At 37.8% G+C, this 23,786-nt stretch overlaps 1 protein-coding gene across 2 annotated transcripts in view; it reads left to right on the top strand.

The window, feature by feature from the left end:
* The first annotated feature begins 202 nt into the window (after positions 1-202).
* HACE1 (HECT domain and ankyrin repeat containing E3 ubiquitin protein ligase 1) overlaps positions 203-23,786 on the top strand; it is a 338,264-nt gene continuing 314,680 nt past the window's right edge. For both annotated transcript variants that reach the window (XM_053710580.1, XM_053710579.1), the window contains exons 1-3: positions 203-621; positions 2,342-2,396; positions 9,550-9,639. In XM_053710580.1, the coding sequence (XP_053566555.1) occupies positions 546-621; positions 2,342-2,396; positions 9,550-9,639 (221 nt within the window). In that variant the 5' untranslated portion in view covers positions 203-545. The remainder of the gene's footprint in view (positions 622-2,341; positions 2,397-9,549; positions 9,640-23,786) is intronic.

Raw genomic sequence — 23,786 nt, 5'->3', positions numbered from 1 at the left:
ATTTTCGACTGTCATAATTTTTTATTCTAGGGTATTAGGGTTTAGTAACTAGTGTTCATTAAATTGAAGATCCGCCCCGGTTACAGACGCGAGCAATCCTCTCTTATGGGTATTGTAGTCGCTTAATTATAATTTGACGGTAGCAGCTTGGTAACCTTTAACCATAATGTACTACAATTCCCAGCATGCCGCAACCATTCATCATGCTTTCTGAACAGCGCAGGTCGGAAGCGACTGCTTTTGTCAACTTCTAGTACAGCAACTATAGAAAGGGGATCCCTCTAGAGCTCGTTGTATAATTATACACTGCTTCAGCGACCCTGATTATCCAATGGATGATTAGCAACATCCTGCTCACACACGGACACCATGGGCAACGGGTGACAGCACTTGCTCCAGCACATCACTTCCTCCACCAGAGGCTTACCAGAGCCATCACTTGCTTGTCAGGTCCTCGGCTCGTGTTTACCTCCCTGCATTCTCTTCGGAGCTTCTCTCCAGGGTACTGGAGGCGATTTATCCTGTGGGACTGAGGTCCCCGTAGGATGGAGAGGGCAATGGAGCAGCTAAATCGCCTGACTCGCTCATTGCGCAGAGCCCGCACAGTGGAGCTGCCTGAAGGTGAATTAATATAGGAGGAAACATTCTAATTTGTAGATGTTACATGTATTTCAATAGGAACGTGTGCTAATTATTTTAGCTTTTATTTGGGAACTTGGATATAGTCAATTTTCACTGTGGTTTCACCAGCCCATAAATGTTAGCCTACCCTATAACTGAGCATTGGCTATGGTTTAGTCCCAATGACTAATAGGTTTCCTTACTATAGAACACTCAGAGGATAATCATTTGGTGAAATTCGGATGAATACAAGAATTCTTCGAATGCTAGGCAAATTATTACTTATTTTGTCTAACTAATACATATTGCAACAGTGTCTCATTCAGTATATGTGTACTTTCTTGTGTATATGAACACCACCTATAAAGTGTTTAAAGATTTGTTTTAAAAACGTATTTGGTGGTATAAAAATATTTAGTTTTAGAAATTGATTTTGCCCACCACTGAGATTGTACTGGAATCATATGTAGTGAAAGCCCTGTAGGGTCATTTATCAGCGATACATTTATACTAATAGCTACATAAACCATTGCTTTCATACATATTTGAAGTATGTTCATTAAATAAATAATAATAATAAAAAAACATGAATAGCATACTGCCATTTAAAGGGTCAAAGTGTAGACAAGCATAGCCATGGGGAAAATGTAATTTATATACAGTACAGTTTACTGAACCATAATTTTTGTTTAAAGGGGCAGTAAGTAATATGGTATTTCCAGTCCTGAAAACAGAGCACACACAACAGGCTTCACAACCCTAACCTTGTCACAAATCCACCCCTAATTTGCAGTCAGCATATTTTACCTTTTCTGCTGAAGTCAAATAATGGAGATTTAGTTAACACAATTACAGTAGCAAGCACTGCCATCTCCAGACTCAAGCCTACATTGGCTTCTCCAAATAAGGAAAGTGGTTGGTTGGAGTTTGACCTTTGAAAAACAATTGCTGACTACAAAGTACCATCTAAGACGGTTGACAAATCTGTTTAAAATTTGCTTTTGTTCTTTTGGTATCCTTTGTTGAAGAGAACCCATGCAGGCTCAAGAGCAACAACGGAATACTGACAGCTAGCTGAACATGACTCTGGAGACTATGACAAGAGCAGCAACCAATAATTAGCTAGCTTCCAGCAGTGCGTTGCTGCTCCTGAGCCTACCTAGGTATCTTCTTCAACAAAGGTTATCAAGAGAATGAAGCAAGTTTGATAATATAAGTAGGCAATTCATTTAAAGTATGTCTGTCCATTTATGATTGTTATAAACTTTTTTTTTTGTATTTAATAAAGAGAGTTTTGCAAAAACATTGCTGTTTATATTAATACAAGTCTTTTAAAGGGACATTAAACCCTACGTTTATTTTAGAAGCATGATATTGAAGGTATTCCCTGCCTCCCTCTATGCATGGGTGCTGCCATGTTGAAATTTGCCTTTCATTGCATTTCAGGGCTGACGTATGCGGAAAGTTTACTTCAGATATCTGCCGTGTAACATAAGTTCCAAAATGCTGGCGCTCATTATAAGAGAGAGGTGCATGAAATGTATTTAGTGTTCAATGATCCTTTAATAATGAACTCTTTGTCACATTTATTGGTTGATTGGTACACTAGATGCAGTTTAGGGATCTTTTGTTGCCTTTTCCTATGTGTTAAAGGAATGTTTTTTTTGTTTTTAAATATACGATTAGTTTAAAAGTCTTCTTTTTTTTCTTCTTCTCACAGATAACAAAACAGCTGTTTATACATTGATGCCAATGGTTATGGCTGATCAACACAGGTAAGTACTTACTATTTAATATATCTTTGTTTTAAACTTGAAGACGCCAAATAAAATAGTTATGGCTGTGGTCAAAACTCAATTCATCGTACTACAAATCTTCCCAGGTAATATATATTGTTGGTAAAAATATATACAGAGGTTCCTGGTGGCTCGTCAAAAAGTCTATGCAAAGACTACCTATATCAAATAACCCATTAGCAGGAGCTCTGCCTTTTCACAACTTACCCTGAAGTTGAGACCGAGGAAAGAAGGCTTCTCACTTGTGCTGTATGGTGTCCGATACGCTGGCGTTTGTCACCAAATATCACTCACGGCTTCTCACACTTCTTTTTTTTTTTTTTTTTAAGTATCTCTTTTTTTATTTGTATTGCACAATAATCTATGGAAAGCAGAAACAAGAAATGCATGTATATACTCCAATAAATATTCACATAGAGCTATGAGCACCTGTTATTGCAGCAAAGTCAGAGTCTGTTTAAAAATCTGAGCCTCCTTGTAAACCACAACGGTAAAATTGAAGCGAAATTGGGGCTTCCCCATTCACTCACCCAGCTTCTGTAGCTCTTGGTACCTAGAGCATCCATCATTTTCCGGGGTACGTGGCCTGTCCACAGGGAACACAAACCGTCTTCCTGGAGGCACCGGTCTGTCTGTAAAAACAAGATGGGTCCTCCGGTTTGTTTCGCTCCCCTCCTGGGCTCACTCTGCAATTGCGTGTATGGCGGGTGACGTCATCCGGATTCCCTGTCTTCCGGTTATCCGCTCAATCTTCGCCGGAAAAGCTACTGCTGAGATAGGTGAGTGTGAAGTGACTCAAGCAAGGGTGAAATCCCGAGAACTACTGTGCATTGAATAATTAAATTTTAGTGTAGATGGGAAGCACCAGCAAACAGGATACACTTAAAAGGCTTTTATTCAGAGTTCAGATAAACATCCTTGTAAAAGCGGATATACATATACAAGTGACAATGTGGGTGACATAGAGTACACTCAAAGGTCTGTCCGCTGACGCGTTTCAGCCTGTATGGCCGTAATCGTAGCTATAGTCCATAACCACAGCAACCTTTAAATACACCTCTGTGTTATTGTGATTGGATAAAATCATTATCCTGGGCGTAATCCTATGTACACACCCACATTCATGTTTTTAATACATTTAAAGCAACTACACTTATAAAGAGTTGAATGAAAAGTTAAACTTCTCTTAACAATGCAGAAATCTGTGAACACAAATTTTTTTCAAGCATAGTTAACAATTTAAACCAAAACTTAGAATTATTCTTTATGCCTTGAAATCATCTACAGACTGAAACCTGAGACCTGTTGTATTCAGGTTAAAAACGTAATTAAACTATATCAGAACTGCTGATGAGATACCTTATCAGATATAAATCAGATTACCCATTCAAAGCATGCATAATCTTGGGATGCATAAAAAGACAAACAAGTAAATAGCACATCAAGCATATTATTCTTATAAACTGCACTCAAAGGGATAAGCCCTAGGAACTGGCTATAAGTCATTCCATTAGCAACAAATTATCCAGGAGTCATATATGTAATGGTAACACCACTGATGACCAAAATGAATTCTTATGAGAGGACTTATATCCATGCCTGTTACTCCCAATAGTTTATAATATCATATTCAGAATTCAACCCATAGGGTGCTCTAGTTCTAAGTCTGTGTATCCAAAAGGTCTCCCTTTTTGCCAAAAGTTTTTCCATATCTCCCCCTCTCTTATTACACTTGACCATTTTGATAATAGTCCACTTTAGTGAGTTAGCTCCAATAGTCATACAAGAATAGTGATAAATTAGTATAAATAATCGTGAAATTCCATTACATTTACTCCTATTGCTCAGGAGGAATTGTCAGCGAAGAGGAACGAAACACAAAAGGAAATCGATTCTATTCAAATAATATCAATAATGCAGCTTACTGCTGCCGTGAACCTTAAGAGAAATATCTAGTGGGCATACCATTTTCTCGGGAGGGTGGGGAGGGCACATTTATGTAGACCATGTTGCTGGAAATTTATCGTTCAATATACTTAGTTTGAAATAAATGGATTGGCGAAAAGGTCGAATAATTTGTGTTTCTGTTGGCCTGTCGCAAATAACCTTAAGCCATTAAAAAAAAAATAATAAAAAAAAAATGTTCTGTATATTTGTCGTTAATAGAATAGAGACTCAAATGATAGTTGAGCAAATAAACTTATTAACTTTTAAGAAGTAAAGTGAAATTCAGAACATTTTTAGCTTTCCACTTTTCAAGTATAAGCAAACAAGCTAATATAAGTACTGTATTAATCAGTGGTGTATTATTATCAATCCTCTTATCTGACTTGACAAGAAAAAAGATATGCTTAAGGGAAATCTGGGGGTCTAAGAATTTGTTAAGCCAAAAATTTTTTTTTTGCCAAAATTGTCTTATTTTTGGGCATTGCCAGAAGCAGTGTATTATATTCGCCTGAGTTGCACTACATTTTGGACATCGAGGCTTCTCACGCTTCTTGCGTTCATTTCGGAACTCTTCGGATTCCCTCTGACAGAGAAGCGTGTATGACCACACCTCAACTAGCCTCAGGCCAATCAACGAATCGATCGATGACATGCGATGGGTAGTAGAGCCAATCAAGGAAGCAAGTCGGCAGCTAGGTCTCAATAGGGGGTGTGTCCTCAGTGCCGTAGCGTATCTATGGGTAAAATGTAGAACAGGTGTCCAGGTTCATCAAATGGAGGCATAGAAGCTGGAAATGTTCCAGTAATTAAGGGAACTCCCCGTAATCCCCTAAATGATATCCAAGATGAAAAAGAATAAAGTCTGGAGTACTTTCCAAAGGTATAGTAAAAAGCAAAACTTTGGGGCGTGGCTAGGCAGCGGCCATGAACGGTCGCAATATCTGGGGCTCCCAAAGTGAACTGCTTAATCCGCCGATTTAGACAGTAATTCTGCATCGTACAAAGGTATATAGCCCATCTTCCGCTAGATTACAGAGCACTGCATTCTACTACCCTAACGCAGCAGAGCTAATGGTCTATGGGACTCAGATCTGGCCCGTTGAGATCTGAGGCGGTGGCCTCTCCACAAGATCCTGACTCCCCCCCCCCCCCTGTGACCGGGGTACAGCAGTCTTTTACAGACTGTCTTTTTTTCTCTCTGAACAATCTATGCGACATATATTAGGAGTCTAAATGCTACAAAATATTACTCTTCAACTGTGACTGAGCTCGAGGGGAGCTACATAAAAAACATTTTGCAAATGGAGGCCCTTGATCAGTGGGAAATCAAGTTGACGCAGTCTATATGTGATCACTTTCGGACTTTAGAGGAAGATTTATGTAAGCTTCTTTTTAGACCCACAATCACTGCAGCTCCGCCAAGGGAAAATTACTGCAACGCCAACCCTTTCTGGTCAGACTTGGCTGACACAAAGGCTCCTAACCTGTATAATTTCAAAAAAGGAATTCACTGGCGGGTACAAATAAAGCCAGTACCTGCATGGGAGTGCGACCAAAGGAACTGTGCGGACAAGGAGGCTGTATTGGGTGACCTAATAAGGGCACATAGCTATAGGCAGATTCTGCCTGAATCAAAGATGGAGGATCCAGCCGGCCCAAAAGTAACAACAGAGTTCCCTCCTGCAACCCGATCGGCACAAGCGGAAGGACCTGAGTACCAGAGTGAGGCTCCTACAGGAGTAGCGATACCGGAGATCCCTGACATGCTCCGGTTTGCGACAGACGACACAGACCGGAAAGGCGGTAAGCTGTTCTTTGACCGCAGCGGTGGGGACCCAGTGACAGCCAAATTGTTAATTTTGAAGTCACAGACTTCTTCACCCCACGGAGCCCTCAAGATGGTGACCAGACATTCTTACTACCGTGAGCTCCTAGAACTTTGCAAGACACTTGTTTCACCCCATAGACTTTTGTTGCAGCGGTCAGATATGTCCCTCAGTAGAGTTGGAGTGGGCTAATTTCTCCAATTTTGGGGCTACTCTCAGTTACCCATTACCTATCAGAAGCCGGTAACTATGTGTCACAACCCCCTGATTAAATTAACTTCCTTTTTTTGTTTTTTTGTTTGTTTAACAGTACATATGATAGAGTGGTTGTTTATTTCCAATAGTAACATCTTACAGCTCTATAGTGCCCAGTATATCCAAGGCTGTATTAATTGACTTTAGATGTCAAATTGGACTGCTGCATGACATCGAGAAATATGTCCTCTGGCACTATCAGCCTCTGTGGGAATAAAAGTTATTGTCACTTATTGCTACAAGTTTAAAGGGTTTGGGTAATAATGTTCTTAATATTAACCCTTATTTAGAGATTATTCTTTCTGGCTCAAACAATATAACTGAGGTGTAATATATACATGTTTGGATTAAAAAGTTGTAGATAATTCTGTCATGGCAATATATATGGTAGTTTCAGTCGTGGCTCACTAATATAAACCAATAATTTTGTTCTGTGTCCACTGACAGCTTTGTAAGATATCTAGTATGTTCACATTTTTGGATTGCGTACTACTTCTGTATTCTACAATAGATTGCATATTCCTTGTATAGGATTTCACTGCATATAGCAAATTTAATTTACAGGGTGACGTTTTTATTTTAGTTACTTAGTACTTACTAGACATGGTCACCTATTCTTAAATGTAGCAGGAGCTTATAATACTCCTCACTATGGCTTGTGTTCACCTTAATTTTGAAGTCAATCCACCTAAGTATCTATATATACATATTTAGAAGATCCGATATTGGGGTTAGGTCCCTATCTCCTTTCCCTCCACTACTTAGATGGCCAATTGGGATAGAGTTTTGAGGCTGTGCTGTTGGCGGCCGAAACGGCGCAGCCCAATGTATAGCACTATTGAACTTTTATACCCAGGTGGCTATAGATGGTAGGTTCACAGGTTTGTGTTACTCTCTTTCCAGACCATGAGGGGCTGTGTCTATAATCACCTCTCCTACTAGACACAATCAGAGGAGTGTATATAGGAACTTTAGAGAGCTAATGTACCATGAAGCGCGACTTTTCTCTGATAGCGCAAATAGAGATCACCCTTGTTGTTAATCTCTAGTAGTTTTTTGTATAACTGACTGTTATTACATTATCTTGCAGGTTAATGTGGTATTTACATACTATTGAGTTCTTCACCTTGCTTTAAACCTTTTTTAACTAACCATGTCAATGTGATGACATCTAACACCCCTTGTAGATATTTTCATAAGGAATTGATTTCCCATATACTAGTTGAACATCAGGCCCTAAATGGCCTGAGAACAAGCATGCTTCAAAGTTACCTCTAAGGTATTATTCGTTCTAATTGGACGTGGCCTCCTAGATATTGTTCCCCTTTGTGTCTCACATATGTGATTCCAAAGATGTTACCTTGTTATACTACTTCCTTGATATAATATTTAGACTCAATGTTGGTTATAATATATTTGACGTTATTTACATATGCGCAACTTAACATGCTTAAAAAAGACAAAATAAGATTCATAGATTGAGACCCAAGAGTGGTCTCTTAAAGTTTCTAATAACCCTCTTTAGCTTTACATATTCCTTATAACATTGAGAGGTCCAAGAGAGGCCTCATGGCTCATTCTGAGGGTATAGCGGAATAGGCACAACTCATATATTTAGACCATACAAATGTCTCTTTTCCTTTCTTTTCTGTTCATATTTGATTATTGATTGAATGTTTTGACATTGTCTCTCTGTTCATTTGGCTTTGACATTTTAACATTGTATGCCTTAAAATGAATCTCAATAAAAATTTAAAAAAAAAAAAAAAAAAAAAAAAAAGCAAAACTTTATTTCATTACATGGAGATTAAAACAGGTACAAAAAACAGGTGCTGTGGTCTTACATGTTTCGGCATAGATCCGTAATCATAGACCTGACAAAGCAGTGAGTCCACCTACTTTAAAAAGCATCTGCTGAGCAGCTATTGGACATACAATTAATGATATGCAAATGTACCTAACTTATACCAAACACTAAAAAAGGAGTCAAACACAATAAATGCTCAGTATATGTCTGATGTTATAAACTTAATTGTAATCTTATTGTACTCATAACTTACAAACTATAGTATTTATATTCTGGCTGTTTGATCTGAGCTCATGTTGGACTAAGTGTATGTAGCTTATTAAATAAATAGGTCCTATATAGGTGGTCGCCAGGACAGGACAGTGTATAGGTAGATAAAAGGTTATCAACAGTATAAAAGAGCATGATAACTCGTATATGATAACATACAATTAGGTGGGACCTCTTAGCTTGATAATACCTTAACAAAATACTGGTCTTTTGATATTTAAAAATACTCTCTATACATAAGTGCTATAACTGATATGAATCTCTATTGCAAGATCTACTAGTAATAGTGTAATTGTTGTTAATTGTTGGAGAATAAGTTTATTCCCAATAATTAATAATATCGTACATTGAATTGAACACATTTGGTTTCTGTGTAGCTAGATTTAAAAACCAAAACATTTCTTGTTTAGATAGTAATCTATCGCTATTTCCTCCATTGCTAAGATTTATAACACGTTCTATTGCTCACCATCTAAAAGAGTTTGTGTTCTGGTCACGAACATCTAGAAAATGTATTGAAGGGGCTGAGCATCGCTTTTATTAGTAATGTAGCCAAGATGTTCCCTAATTCGTGTACTGTAGCGATGTTCCGTACACTCTCTATTAGATAGATGACATAAGATGTAGAGCAGTTGATGCCGCCCTGTGTCTCGAAGGTTTGCCCTGTTACATATGAGTTTAGATGGCGAGCAATACAACATATTAAAAATCATAGCAGAGGAGGAAATACAGAAACGTTTTCTAGCCGTGTGGCATTATGAAGTAGCTCAGTCATTGTAAAGTGTAATACGTTGCAATATTATAATTATTTCTGTTATTTATAAATATTACTTAAGTTGTCCAAAGTACAAATTAATTGCATAATTTTACGTAATTAAATAATAATGTGTGCACTAAACATGGGAAAAAATAGTATTGGCTATTTTTAGCTTTATATTGACTTACATTTTAGCTGGATGGTCAGTAAATAGGTCCTGGGGAGAACACGGATACAGTAATAATGTCTTATCTCACTTTTTTTTTTAAGATCGGTATCAGAGCTTCTCTCAAATTCCAAGTTTGATGTCAACTATGCATTTGGGAGAGTAAAAAGAAGTTTACTTCATATTGCAGCAAAGTAAGTAGTAAATATGCATTATCATTTTATACACAATGTTTTAAAGCCTTAGAGGGCATTACCAGAAATTTTGCTGGGTGCAGCTGAGCTTTTATTGGGATGGGCTTTGGTTCTCTAATAGACTTTACCCTTAGAATGCCTGTGTTCTTGGGGTAAAAGCTACCTACAATGTAAGCATTTTCATGAGGGTGATTTAAAAGTAAGGGCTATATTACTAGAAAACGTCACCTCTTAGCAAAACAGTGTTGTGCCGTGGGCTGCCTTAGCAGCTTAGTGAAGAAGGCGATCGCTTAAAACAAATAAAGGATCTTTCTGCATGAAGTATGTTATACTTCATGAATGAAAGTCCCCCTTTATTTGTTTCAATAGTCAATCCTAGCGTTTCATAAATTTATTTTTAAGTTTTTTTTTTCCACACTTTTTATTCAAGCGTAACAGTTAACCGGAACTCTGAAGTCACGCTATCCTGACAACTTTTAAATTAAATTTCGCTCAAGCAAACTCTTTTACTTTCAACCATTTATAAGCGCGCTACTTCTGATGTGCGCAAAGAGCCGAGATAAACCCCTTTTGGCTGCGCACAATAGTTAGTGCGTCACTCGTAATCTAGCACTAAATTTTCATTTTTGTCGCAGTTAGAGTGATTGTTTTTTTATATTGCTTCAGTAGTTTTTTGTTGCCATTTTATTAAGGTTTGCTGTTTATCGTCTTATTTGGTGATTTGCGTGTTATTACTATTTGCAGTGTAGCAGTTGTAGGATACAGATATTTGTACTCAGTTATAATTATTCTGTGCCACAGCATCAGGGGAACACTATACTTCCTTGCACAACCTGCAGGATTGGAGAGCTGCTTGCCTATTGTTCATGAGCGCCTCCTTTGCTTGCTTTATAGTTTTCACCGTGTTCCAGTTGGGACACTGCCCAGGTCATGCTAATTAAAGACAATACCAGCATCTCTTTATGTTTGGTTGTTCTTAAATAGCTATACAAGTGGCCTCTGTACTATCCCATTTCTTTTTTTTAGGTTTGTGTCTTGCTTGCCTGTCGCGTGCCTTTTACCTACATTATGTTCTACCTTTACATACATTGCCCTGCTTGCCACCCTCTGTAGTGTGTCCATGAGCAGTTGTCTCCATAATGTTTTTCCTGCTGCCTTTTGCACCAATGAGCCTTTCCATCCCTCCTACTTGTTTAGACCTCAACTGGATTATTCTACCTCCTCTTCAGCTCAGTTTCTGGCTTGTGTGTATGTCTGTGAGTGTATGTAGGTATGCGTGCAGGTGTATAAAATATATATATATATATATATATATATATATATATATATATATATATATATATATATATATATATATATAATAACTCATTGTGTAGTTCATTAACAAATCTAGACAGGCCCAGAGGCTTGTTTTCCCACAGAAAACCTCTGAATTACATTGTTTCCAATGCAGCAAAGGATTCTGAGTAAGATATGCAAATTAAGTACACAATGACACACCTTTTTACTTCAGTCTGCTTTTCAGCAGGTTCCCTTTACGCCAAAGTATCGCTGTTCACACAGCTTATAACTTAAGCTTAGCTAGTAATTCAGAGGTTTTCTGTGGGAAAACAAGCCTCTGGGCCTGTCTAGATTTGTTAATGAACTACACAATGAGTTATTTTTTCTATATTTTGTGTGTAGTGGAGGATTTTAAACTCGCCTTTTATCTCCCCCTAATTTAAAATGTTGTTGTATTCTGCCTGGAATCAACTTCACCCAGCAGTGACTCTAACCTTCTCCCAGCTGATGAGTGGCAAAAACCATGAAACAGTCTGTCCTGGGATGGTTATGAATCACTGCACTAACCCTAGCTAAGTTTATAAGCTGTGTGAACAGCGATACTTTGGCGTAAAGGGAACCTGCTGAAAAGCAGACTGAAGTAAAAAGGTGTGTCATTGTGTACTTAATTTGCATATCTTACCCAGAATCCTTTGCTGCATTGGAAACAATGTAATTCAGAGGTTTTCTGTGGGAAAACAAGCCTCTGGGCCTGTACGGAGACACATCACATGATCCTGAAACACTGCTCAGCTATGGTGCAATCGCACTCTCAAAAAGCTGCAGTATTTCTAGAGTCACATGCAGTCTTGGCCCAGACCAGCCTGGGAGCAAGTCCCTAGGGAAAATTTCTAAACAGACATTACAATACACACAAAAATAAAGTCTAGCACTTGCTCACAAGCTCTCAGCTAAGTTTAAAAGAAACTGGAAGAGTCAGTTACCGCATTTGGCCAAATGGAACAAGTCCAGGTTACCACGTCAAGGTCTCTTCCAAAACCTTGGACCCTAATACAGCCACACAAATACAGGCTCACACACAGGTGCAAGCTCATATTCAAACACACTGGGAACTAGTCAGGGTTCACAGACTTTTGTAATCACCCTTAAAGGGACACTGAACCCAAATTTTTTTCTTTTGTGATTCAGATAGAGCATGCAATTTTAAGCAACTTTCTAATTTACTCCTATTATCAAATGTTGTTCATTCTCTTGGTATCTTTATTTGAAAAGCAAGAATGTAAATTTAGGTGCTGGCCCATTTTTGGTGAACAACCTGGGTTGTTCTTGCTGATTGGTGGATTGATTTAACCGACCAATAAACAAGAGCTGAACCAAAAAAATAAATTAGATGCAAATAAAGATAGCAAGAGAACAAAGAAAAATTGATAATAGGAGTAAATTTGAAAGTTGCTTAGCATTGCATGCTCTATCTGAATCACGAAAGAAAAAAATTGGGTTCAGTGTCCCTTTAAGCACAAGCGAAACAAAGAAAGTGGAACAGTACTCCCAGACCAGACCGGGGACACATCACATGACCCTGAAACACTGCTCAGCTATGGTGTGATGGCACTCTCAAAAAGCTGCACTATTTCTAGAGTCACATGCAGTCTTGGCCCATGTTTTAGATTAGTAAAAAATCATTTTTATACTTTCATTACTCATAGGTTACCACAGGAAACAACATTATTACAAGAATATTGTTTGCACATGGTCTCTATGCTATTGGTAAGTTTGGCATATGGTTAAACACTTAATACAGGTGACATACTTTAGTTGGGTGGAAAGTTGTACATTGACCTATAAATGTAAAAACAACTTCAGTATTTCTTGTTAAACAGGTTTTACTGGAAGCAACATTGGACTTTATAATAGACTGGAAACACCAGTTTACAGTTTCATTTATGGTGGTATTAAATGAGACCGGGTTCTGTACCGCACCAGGTAGTTGCGGTACAGCAAAAGGTTGTTGCAGTAAGGGTTAATTGTGGTGGGCACATTAAAATAACATCAAGTTGTTGTAGGTAAGGTTAAATGCGTTGAGGGCATCAGGACGGTAGTGGGCCAACACTTTTTTAGGTTTATTTGGAACAGCACTCAGTTGTTGTAATTAGGGTATTTTGTGGTGTGAGACTAGATGGTTTCTGGGTAATTGCTGTGGATGATATTGAGACGGCACTGGGAAGTTGCGGTTAAGGTTCAATATGATGGATCAGGTTGTTGAGTTTAGATTTAAAGGGACATGAAACCCAATTTTTTTTCTTTCATGATTTAGAAAGATCATGTAATTTTAAACAACTTTCTAATTTACTTCTATTATCTAATTTGCTTTGTTCTCTTTATATCATTTGCTGAAAAGCATATCTAGAGAGGTTCAGTAGCTGCTGATTGGTGGCTGCACATAGATGTCTTGTGTGATTGGCTCACCCATATGCATTGCTATTACTTCAACAAAGTATATCTAAAGAATGAAGCAAATTACATAACAGAAGTAAATTGGAATGTTGTTTAAAATTGTATTCTCTACCTGAATCATGAAAGAAATATTTGGGGTTTAGTGTCCCTTTAACTGTGGTGCTTGTAGATACATGTAGTTACAATTAAAGGGACACTAAACCCAAATTATTTCTTTCATGACTCAGATAGGGCATGCAACTTTAATCAACTTTCTAATTTACTCCTATTATCAATTTTTCTTCGTTCTCTTGCTATCTTTATTTTAAAAGCAGGAATATAAATCTTAGCAGCCAGCCCATTTTAGGTTCAGAACCATGGATAGGGCTTGCTTATTGGAGGCTACATTTAGCCACCAATAAGCAAGCATAACCCAGGTTCTCAACCAAAAATGGTCCGGTTCCAATGCGTCACATTCCTGCTTTTTAAATAAAGATAGCAACAGAACGAAGAAAAATTGATAATAGGAGTAAATTAGAAAGTTGCTTAAAATTGCATGCTCTTTCTGAATCACAAAAGAAAGAAAAAAAAAATGGGTTTAGTGTCCCTTTAAGGTTAATTGTGGTGGGTCGCAGCAGTTGCAGCTAGGGCATTTTATAGGAGAACAGTGCAGTATAGTTGTAGATCCTTTTTTTTTTTTTTTGGTCTTATATATTGAGTTATATGGACCTAAAATAAATTGTACTGCTGCTTTTAGGTGTTGCAAAAGGAATGAGACTGCAAGAGCAATGCAGGTAGCTGCATATAATAGGTATAGTCATAGGATATTATTGTGTTTATGTCACAGTGTATGGATGGACCTCACTTAGAGGTTTATTCAGTCTTTCTGAAATCGGCTCCTGATAATGAGGTTTTGGACAATATGGGAAGTGTATTTTTTTAACTGATCAGAATTAAAAATGTATTTGGCGGATAAAAGCCCACAGTCATAAAGATGTTTTTAAAATGACACAGAAAAAGGAAAACCACAGCCTTCTAATGTGTGTGTGTGTGTGTGTGTATATTTGTATGTACTGTATGTGTGTATGTATGTATGTATGTGTGTGTGTATGTATGTATATGTGTATATATATATATATATATATATATATATATATATATATATATATATATATATATATATATATATATATATATATATATATATATAAATATATAAATATATATATATATATATACATACATATATATATACATATACAGGGAGTGCAGAATTATTAGGCAAGTTGTATTTTTGAGGATTAATTTTATTATTGAACAACAACCATGTTCTCAATGAACCCAAAAAACTCATTAATATCAAAGCTGAATAGTTTTGGAAGTAGTTTTTAGTTTGTTTTTAGTTATAGCTATTTTAGGGGGATATCTGTGTGTGCAGGTGACTATTACTGTGCATAATTATTAGGCAACTTAACAAAAAACAAATATATACCCATTTCAATTATTTATTTTTACCAGTGAAACCAATATAACATCTCAACATTCACAAATATACATTTCTGACATTCAAAAACAAAACAAAAACAAATCAGTGACCAATATAGCCACCTTTCTTTGCAAGGACACTCAAAAGCCTGCCATCCATGGATTCTGTCAGTGTTTTGATCTGTTCACCATCAACATTGCGTGCAGCAGCCTCCCAGACACTGTTCAGAGAGGTGTACTGTTTTCCCTCCTTGTAAATCTCACATTTGATGATGGACCACAGGTTCTCAATGGGGTTCAGATCAGGTGAACAAGGAGGCCATGTCATTAGATTTTCTTCTTTTATACCCTTTCTTGCCAGCCACGCTGTGGAGTACTTGGATGCGTGTGATGGAGCATTGTCCTGCATGAAAATCATGTTTTTCTTGAAGGATGCAGACTTCTTCCTGTACCACTGCTTGAAGAAGGTGTCTTCCAGAAACTGGCAGTAGGACTGGGAGTTGAGCTTGACTCCATCCTCAACCCGAAAAGGCCCCACAAGCTCATCTTTGATGATACCAGCCCAAACCAGTACTCCACCTCCACCTTGCTGGCGTCTGAGTCGGACTGGAGCTCTCTGCCCTTTACCAATCCAGCCACGGGCCCATCCATCTGGCCCATCAAGACTCGCTCTCATTTCATCAGTCCATAAAACCTTAGAAAAATCAGTCTTGAGATATTTCTTGGCCCAGTCTTGACGTTTCAGCTTGTGTGTCTTGTTCAGTGGTGGTCGTCTTTCAGCCTTTCTTACCTTGGCCATATCTCTGAGTATTGCACACCTTGTGCTTTTGGGCACTCCAGTGATGTTGCAGCTCTGAAATATGGCCAAACTGGTGGCACGTGGCATCTTGGCAGCTGCACGCTTGACTTTTCTCAGTTCATGGGCAGTTATTTTGCGCCTTGGTTTTTCCACACGCTTCATGCGACCCTGTTGACTATTTTGAATGAAACGCTTGATTGTTCGATGATCACGCTTCAGAAGCTTTGCAATTTTAAGAGTGCTGCATCCCTCTGCATGATATCTCACTATTTTTGACTTTTCTGAGCCTGTCAAGTCCTTCTTTTGACCCATTTTGCCAAAGGAAAGGAAGTTGCCTAATAATTATGCACACCTGATATAGGGTGTTGATGTCATTAGACCACACCCCTTCTCATTACAGAGATGCACATCACCTAATATGCTTAATTGGTAGTAGGCTTTCGAGCCTATACAGCTTGGAGTAAGACAACATGCATAAAGAGGATGATGTGGTCAAAATACTCATTTGCCTAATAATTCTGCACTCCCTGTATATGTGTGTATATATGTATATATATATATATATATATATATATATATATATATATATATATATATATATATATATATATATATATTTATATGTGTATGTAAGAAGTAGATGCAGATGGCGGCAAGCTTAAAAACAAAAAGTATTTTATTGATAATGTAGTTTAAAAGACATCCATGTAGCACACAGAAAGCATCAACAAATCGAATAGTCCACTGACATGTTTCAGCCCTTAGGCCGTAATTATAGCTATTGGACAATTCACCTGTGCACCTTTAAAAGCAACAGGAGAAATGGTGATGCAATTATACACGTAACAAAATTACGGTAATAAGGCACTACGTCTTTCTTAGCCTATTTTTCATATAGGAACAAATATTAGTACCAATTGAAGCAATGATTACTTATAGAAAACAGAAATAGTGCATATGCATATACAATAAATGTAAAGAATACAACATGTTATTTTTCAAACGTCGTGCATGACAAAGCAAAACACATATAAGGGAAAAGTAATAGTAATAAATAAATAAATGAACAAGACCAAACTAATAAGTGTGGATAAATAAATAAAACTAAACAGAGTTATACAAATTCATACGCCTATTATGGCTGAATGTCACCTATTTTCAATGTCTGATTAGCTCTATACGCATGCTCTAGGGAGGAACAAATCCAAAGGGAGACTTATCAGATCATATGTGATACAAAATAGTAATGAGAACATAATAGTAAAATGTAATGTAATATAATTATATATACCAAGTTAAATACAAAAAAGGAGGAGTAATTAGACTAGCCACGGAAGAGAAAGACATCAGGGGGTCGATCCGATAAAAATCGTCGCCCGCAAAAGCTGGCGACGCCAATATTTGTGCGGGTTTGGTATCCTATATACGGCGTAACCTAGAAGTTACGTGCGTATATTTCTGCCGTCGCCCGTAGTTTTTTGGGCCATAGGCAGGTATACCAAACCCGCGCAGTTTGGTATCCAATATACAGCGTAAGGATTTACGTGGCGAAAATGGAGAAATCTTACTCCATTTTCACCTCGCCACAAAAAGCAGCCGTAAGAAGCCTTACGCTGACTATTGGAGCCCCGTAACTCCCTAAACTGGCTGCTAACATAAACCTAACACCTAACGCATGCGCAATGTCTATCTCCCTGTCAACCGCGATCTGCTAAAATAAACCTAACACCTAACGCATGCGCAATGTCTATCTCCCTGTCAACCGCGATCCCCCGCCGCAATCCATAATAAAGTATTTAACCCCTAAACCCTCGCCATCTACATAAACTAACCCCCTACTGTGAGCCCCTAAAACCGCCACCATCTAACTGATCTATCCCCTAATGTGAACCCCTTACACCGCCGCCATCTATATTAAAATTATTAACCCCTAATTTAATCTACCTACCCCGCCGCCAGCTATATTATCTTTATTAACCCTAAGTATATTATAGTTAATATAGTTATTACATTATATATATTAACTATATTAACCCTAATTATATTAGGGTTAATATAGTTAATATAGTTACTATAGTATGTATATAAACTATATTAACTCTATCTAACCCTAACACCCCTAACTAAATTCTTATTAAATAAATCTAATTCATATTATAAACTAAAATATTCCTATTTAAATCTAAATACTTACCTATAAAATAAACCCTAAGATAGCTACAATGTAATTAATAATTACATTATAGCTATGTTAGGGTTTATATTTATTTTACAGGTAAATTGTTAATTATTTTAACTAGGTATAATAGCTATTAAATAGTTATTACCTATTTAATAGCTACCTAGTTAAAATAATTACCCAATTACCTGTAAAATAAATCCTAACCTAAGTTACAAATACACCTACACTATCAATAAATTAAAGAAACTACAAATATCTATCTAAAAATACAATTAAATAAACTAAACTAAATTACAAAAAATAAAAAAAAAGATTACAAGATTTTTAAGCTAATTACACCTATTCTAAGCCCCCTAATAAAATAATAAACCCCCCAAATAAAAAATATTCCCTACCCTATTCTAAATTAAAAAAAGTTCAAAGCTCTTTTACCTTACCAGCCCTTAAAAGGGCCTTTTGTGGGGGCATGCCCCAAAGAAAACTGCTCTTTTGCCTGCAAAAAAAAAACACAATAACCACCCCCCAACATTACAACCCACCACCCACATACCCCTAATCTAACCCAAACCCCCCTTAAATAAACCTAACACTACCCCCCCTGAAGATCTCCCTACCTTGTATTCACCCCGCCGGGCAGAACTCCTCCTCCGATCCGGGCGATGTCTTCCAGCAAGCATTGTAGCTATCTTAGGGTTTATTTTATAGGTAAGTATTTAGATTTAAATAGGAATATTTTAATTAATAATATTAATATTAGATTTATTTTAATAAGAGTTTAGTTAGGGATGTTAGAGTTAGATAGGGTTATTATACTTAATATATATATAATATAATAACGATATTAACTATATTAACCCTAATATAATTAAGGTTAATATAGTTAATATATATAATATAATAACTATATTAACTATATTAACCCTAATATAATTAGGGTTAATATAGTTAATATAGCTGGCGGCGGTGTAGGGGATTAGATTAGGGGTTAATACATTTTATTATAGGTGGCCGCGGTGTAGGGGGATGTAGATTGTAGGCAAAAGAGCAGTTTACTTTGTGACAAAGCCCCGCCAAAAGCCCTTTTAAGGGCTGGCAAAAGAGCTGTTACTTTGGGGCAATGCCACGCAAAAAGCCCTTTTCAGGGCTATTTGTAGGGTTAGACTTAGGTTTAGTGGTAGGGATAGTTTAGTATTTTAGGGGTTAAATAATTTAATATAGATGGCGGCGGGGTAGGGGGATTAGATTAGGGGTTAATAATTTTAAAATAGCGGCGCGGTAGGGGCTCACTTTAGGGGGTAGGTAAGGTAGATGGCGGCGGTGTTAGGGGCTCACTTTAGGGGGTTATAGATTTAATATAGCTGGCGGCGGTTTAGGGGTTAATAACTTTATTAGGTAGCGGCGGGCTCCTGGAGCGGCGGTTTAGGGGTTAATACATATTTTATTGTTAGGCTAATGATGGGGGATAGCGGATAGAGGGTTATACTTGTCGGGCTATGTTAGGGAGGCGTGTTAGACAGTGCGGGTGATTTAGACTTTAGTCAGGTTTTGTAGGCGCCGGCAGTTTCTAACGTGTGCCGCAAGTCACTGGCGACGCCAGAAATTTGTACTTGCGCAGATTTCTGGACATCGCTGGTTTGTCAGACTTACGGCACGTTAGCATCTGACGGCGACATATATGGGATAGCTCGAGTTGCAAGCTGAAACTGCGGGCGACGCGGGTTCCCTCGCTTGCGCCGCAAACTACGATCTATATCGGATCGACCCCCAGGGATCCAACAAGAATAGAAATTAGTGGCAAATCCTATTGCCAGTTATTGATGAGGTCATGCTCAGAGTTCAGACCGGTAGGAACCTGTGCCTGAAGCTTAAAGATCCAAAACATCTCCCTCTTCCGCAGCAGTCTGTCCCTGTCTCCACCACTAGGTGGACTCATCACTCGTTCTATCGCTTGCGACCTAAGCGTGGTTACACTCTTCTGGTGGCACCTTGCAAAATGTTGTACAAGGGGAGTGGTGGCTTGGCCTGCTTGTTTAGTGGATAAATGGTTGCGAATGCGTACCTTTACCTCATTGGTAGTAAGACATATGTACTGGAGATGACACGTAACACAACTCACTACGTAAATTACATAAGTTGAAGTGCATTTAAGACAACTTTCAATGTGGAAAGTATCACCAGTTACTTCCGATCTGAACCTATCAGACACTAGAATATGTTTACAAACCCTGCACTTCTGGAGACATTTGAATAGACCCCTATGTGTTAACCAAGAGCTAAGCTGTCTGTTAGGATTGGGAAGGACAGAGGGTGATAAAAGATTACCCAGTGTGGTGGTTCTTCTATAGGAGCAGTGTAAACCCTGGGAAATACTCTTCTCTAATTTGTAATCCGCAGCCAGAAAAGTGAAATGTTTTTTAACAATGTTGCAAATGTCAGTGCATTCATTACTAAATTCAGTTTCAAAGGTCACACCTTTGTGGTCTTTACTGGTATCTCTATTTTTCTGAATCAAGTTAGATCTATCAATCTTGTCTACTTGATTTTTGGCCTTAGAGATGTTTTTAAAATGACACAGAAACTGGAAAACCACAGCCTTCTAATGTGTGTGTGTGTGTATGTCTCTCTATATGTGTGTGTGTATATGTATATATATTCTCTATCTCTGCACTCACAATTCAGCTGGGTCATCAACCAGGGTCCAAAGTCAGTATATCAATAGCATTCTTCTTCAATCAAGGACTGTACTCGCTGGATTTCGGTAAAACATTACTTATTTATTGTGGTAACGTTTCGGGGTTCGCAGACCCCTTCCTCAGAGTGCAGTCCTTGATTGAAGAAGAATGCTGTGTGTATGTATGCTTAACGCCCTGACGAAGCCCAGTCTGAATCTTGGACGAGCGGGTGAAACGCGTGTCGGCATTGGCTCAGCCGACCGGAGCATGTGATGTGCGTTTGTACCGGAGAGCTCTTTTTCAATCCATGGAGACATGGTGTAAATACGCCTGACAAGGAGATTGACTTCAGCGCTAACTGTCTACTAATCATACAAGCATGAATTGGCACCACGAATACTCGGATATCTGACATAAGAATAAGATCGTATGGTTCCTAATTGTTGCTCTTAACAGAACTGTGTTTGCCAGCTATCATACTGAGCATTTGTTTAGGATTCCCCCTGTCGAGGGGGCCTATATAACTTTACTTGAGCTAACAACAAACAACATGACAGATGCATGTGTTTATATGCTCCACAAGCTGCTTCTTCTATACGCTTTGCATCTGTCTGGCTTATGGATACTAACTTCTACAACTTGCACATCTTGCTTGCTTATTTACGAGCTTGACACACGATCTAAAAACAGCCACTTATATGGACTTTTTATAATTTTCCTGTATGTATCCCTGACCGGTCAGGCTTTAAATGTTTGTAAGTTGTCTAATTGACTATTGCAGCAATTTTATACTCTGGTATTTTTCTTTTCTTGTGCATATATTGCCTTTGATACCTTCATTTGCGTCTCAGTGCTCACATTGCGAGGGAGACCACATATTCACGATCAAAGCAGTGATTTTGATACATTGTATTGTGAGAGCTAATAAATTCTTTTTAAAAGAGTGCTGAATTCCCTGTCTTTTTATCCCGGATTATATACCTGGATGTCCTTTCTTTCTCTACCTCATGACAAATTAATTTATGGGTCTGCACCACCTCTTGTTCTAGATATTACAGATACATATGTCCTGTTCATATAACTTTTATTCTCATAGTAGCTCTTAGCAGTTGCATCCCCTCCGTACATTTATATATATATATATATATATATATATATATATATATATATATATATATATATATATATATATATATATATATATATATATATATATATATATATATATATATATATATATATATATATTGTTGCGGGTCATGTAAGAAATCCCAGCATTACTCAGGTGAATCTGACATTACCCAAGCGGCTGTGGGTAAAGCCCGATGTAACATGATAAATCTTCTCAGAGTGCATTGAGTCACCGCATGAAACCTATATACGATGCACTATAATTCACACATCGTCATATATTTTTTGCCTCCGCCCAGGTGGTTCATGGGGGGGGGGGGCAAAGCCCCCCTTGTAAACCTCATTTCTTTCATGTAATTAGCAAGAGTCCATGAGCTAGTGACGTATGGGATATACATTCCTACCAGGAGGGGCAAAGTTTCCCAAACCTCAAAATGCCTACAAATACACCCCTCACCACACCCACAATTCAGTTTTACAAACTTTGCCTCCGATGGAGGTGGTGAAGTAAGTTTGTGCTAGATTCTACGTTGATATGCGCTCCGCAGCAAGTTGGAGCCCGGTTTTCCTCTCAGCGTGCAGTGAATGTCAGAGGGATGTGAGGAGAGTATTGCCTATTTGAATGCAGTGATCTCCTTCTACGGGGTCTATTTCATAGGTTCTCTGTTATCGGTCGTAGAGATTCATCTCTTACCTCCCTTTTCAGATCGACGATATACTCTTATATATACCATTACCTCTGCTGATTCTCGTTTCAGTATTGGTTTTGCTTTCTACAAACATGTAGATGAGTGTCCTGGGGTAAGTAAATCTTATTTTCTGTGACACTCTAAGCTTTGGTTTGCACTTTGTTTATAAAGTTCTAAATATATGTATTCAAACATTTATTTGCCTTGACTCAGAATGTTCAACTTTCCTTATTTTCAGACAGTCAGTTTCATATTTGGGATAATGCATTTGATTTAATCATTTTTTCTTACCTTCAAAAATTTGACTCTTCCCTGTGGGCTGTTAGGCTCGCGGGGGCTGAAAATGCTTCATTTTATTGCGTCATTCTTGGCGCTGACTTTTTTGGCGCAAAAAAAAAAATTCGTTTCCGTTTCCGGCGTCATACGTGTCGCCGGAAGTTGCGTCATTTTTTGACGTTATTTTGCGCCAAAAATGTTGGCGTTCCGGATGTGGCGTCATTTTGGCGCCAAAAGCATTTAGGCGCCAAATAATGTGGGCGTCTTATTGGCGCAAAAAATATGGGCGTCGCTTTTGTCTCCACATTATTTAAGTCTTATTTTTCATTGCTTCTGGTTGCTAGAAGCTTGTTCTTTGGCATTTTTTCCCATTCCTGAAACTGTCATTTAAGGAATTTGATCAATTTTGCTTTATATATATGTTGTTTTTTCTCTTACATATTGCAAGATGTCTCACGTTGCATCTGAGTCAGAAGATACTACAGGAAAATCGCTGTCTAGTGCTGGATCTACCAAAGCTAAGTGTATCTGCTGTAAACTTTTGGTAGCTATTCCTCCAGCTGTTGTTTGTATTGATTGTCATGACAAACTTGTTAAAGCAGATAATATTTCCTTTAGTAAGGTACCATTGCCTGTTGCAGTTCCTTCAACATCTAAGGTGCAGAATGTTCCTGATAATATAAGAGATTTTGTTTCTGAATCCATAAAGAAGGCTATGTCTGTTATTTCTCCTTCTAGTAAACGTAAAAAATCTTTTAAAACTTCTCTCCCTACAGATGAATTTTTAAATGAACATCATCATTCTGATGACTTCTGGTTCAGAGGATTCTGTCTCAGAGGTTGATGCTGATAAATCTTCATATTTATTTAAAATGGAATTTATTCGTTCTTTACTTAAAGAAGTACTAATTGCTTTAGAAATAGAGGATTCTGGTCCTCTTGATACTAATTCTAAACGTTTGGATAAGGTATTTAAAGCTCCTGTGGTTATTCCAGAAGTTTTTCCTGTTCCTAATGCTATTTCTGCAGTAATTTCCAAAGAATGGGATAAATTGGGTAATTCATTTACTCCTTCTAAACGTTTTAAGCGATTATATCCTGTGCCGTCTGACAGATTAGAATTTTGGGACAAAATCCCTAAAGTTGATGGGGCTATTTCTACCCTTGCTAAACGTACTACTATTCCTACGTCAGATGGT

This window comes from Bombina bombina, chromosome 4, assembly GCF_027579735.1.
Source record: "Bombina bombina isolate aBomBom1 chromosome 4, aBomBom1.pri, whole genome shotgun sequence".
Classification (NCBI taxonomy): Eukaryota; Metazoa; Chordata; class Amphibia; order Anura; family Bombinatoridae; genus Bombina; species Bombina bombina.
Note: the sequence above shows the minus strand (reverse complement) of the source record. Positions and strands in the feature narration are given on the sequence as shown.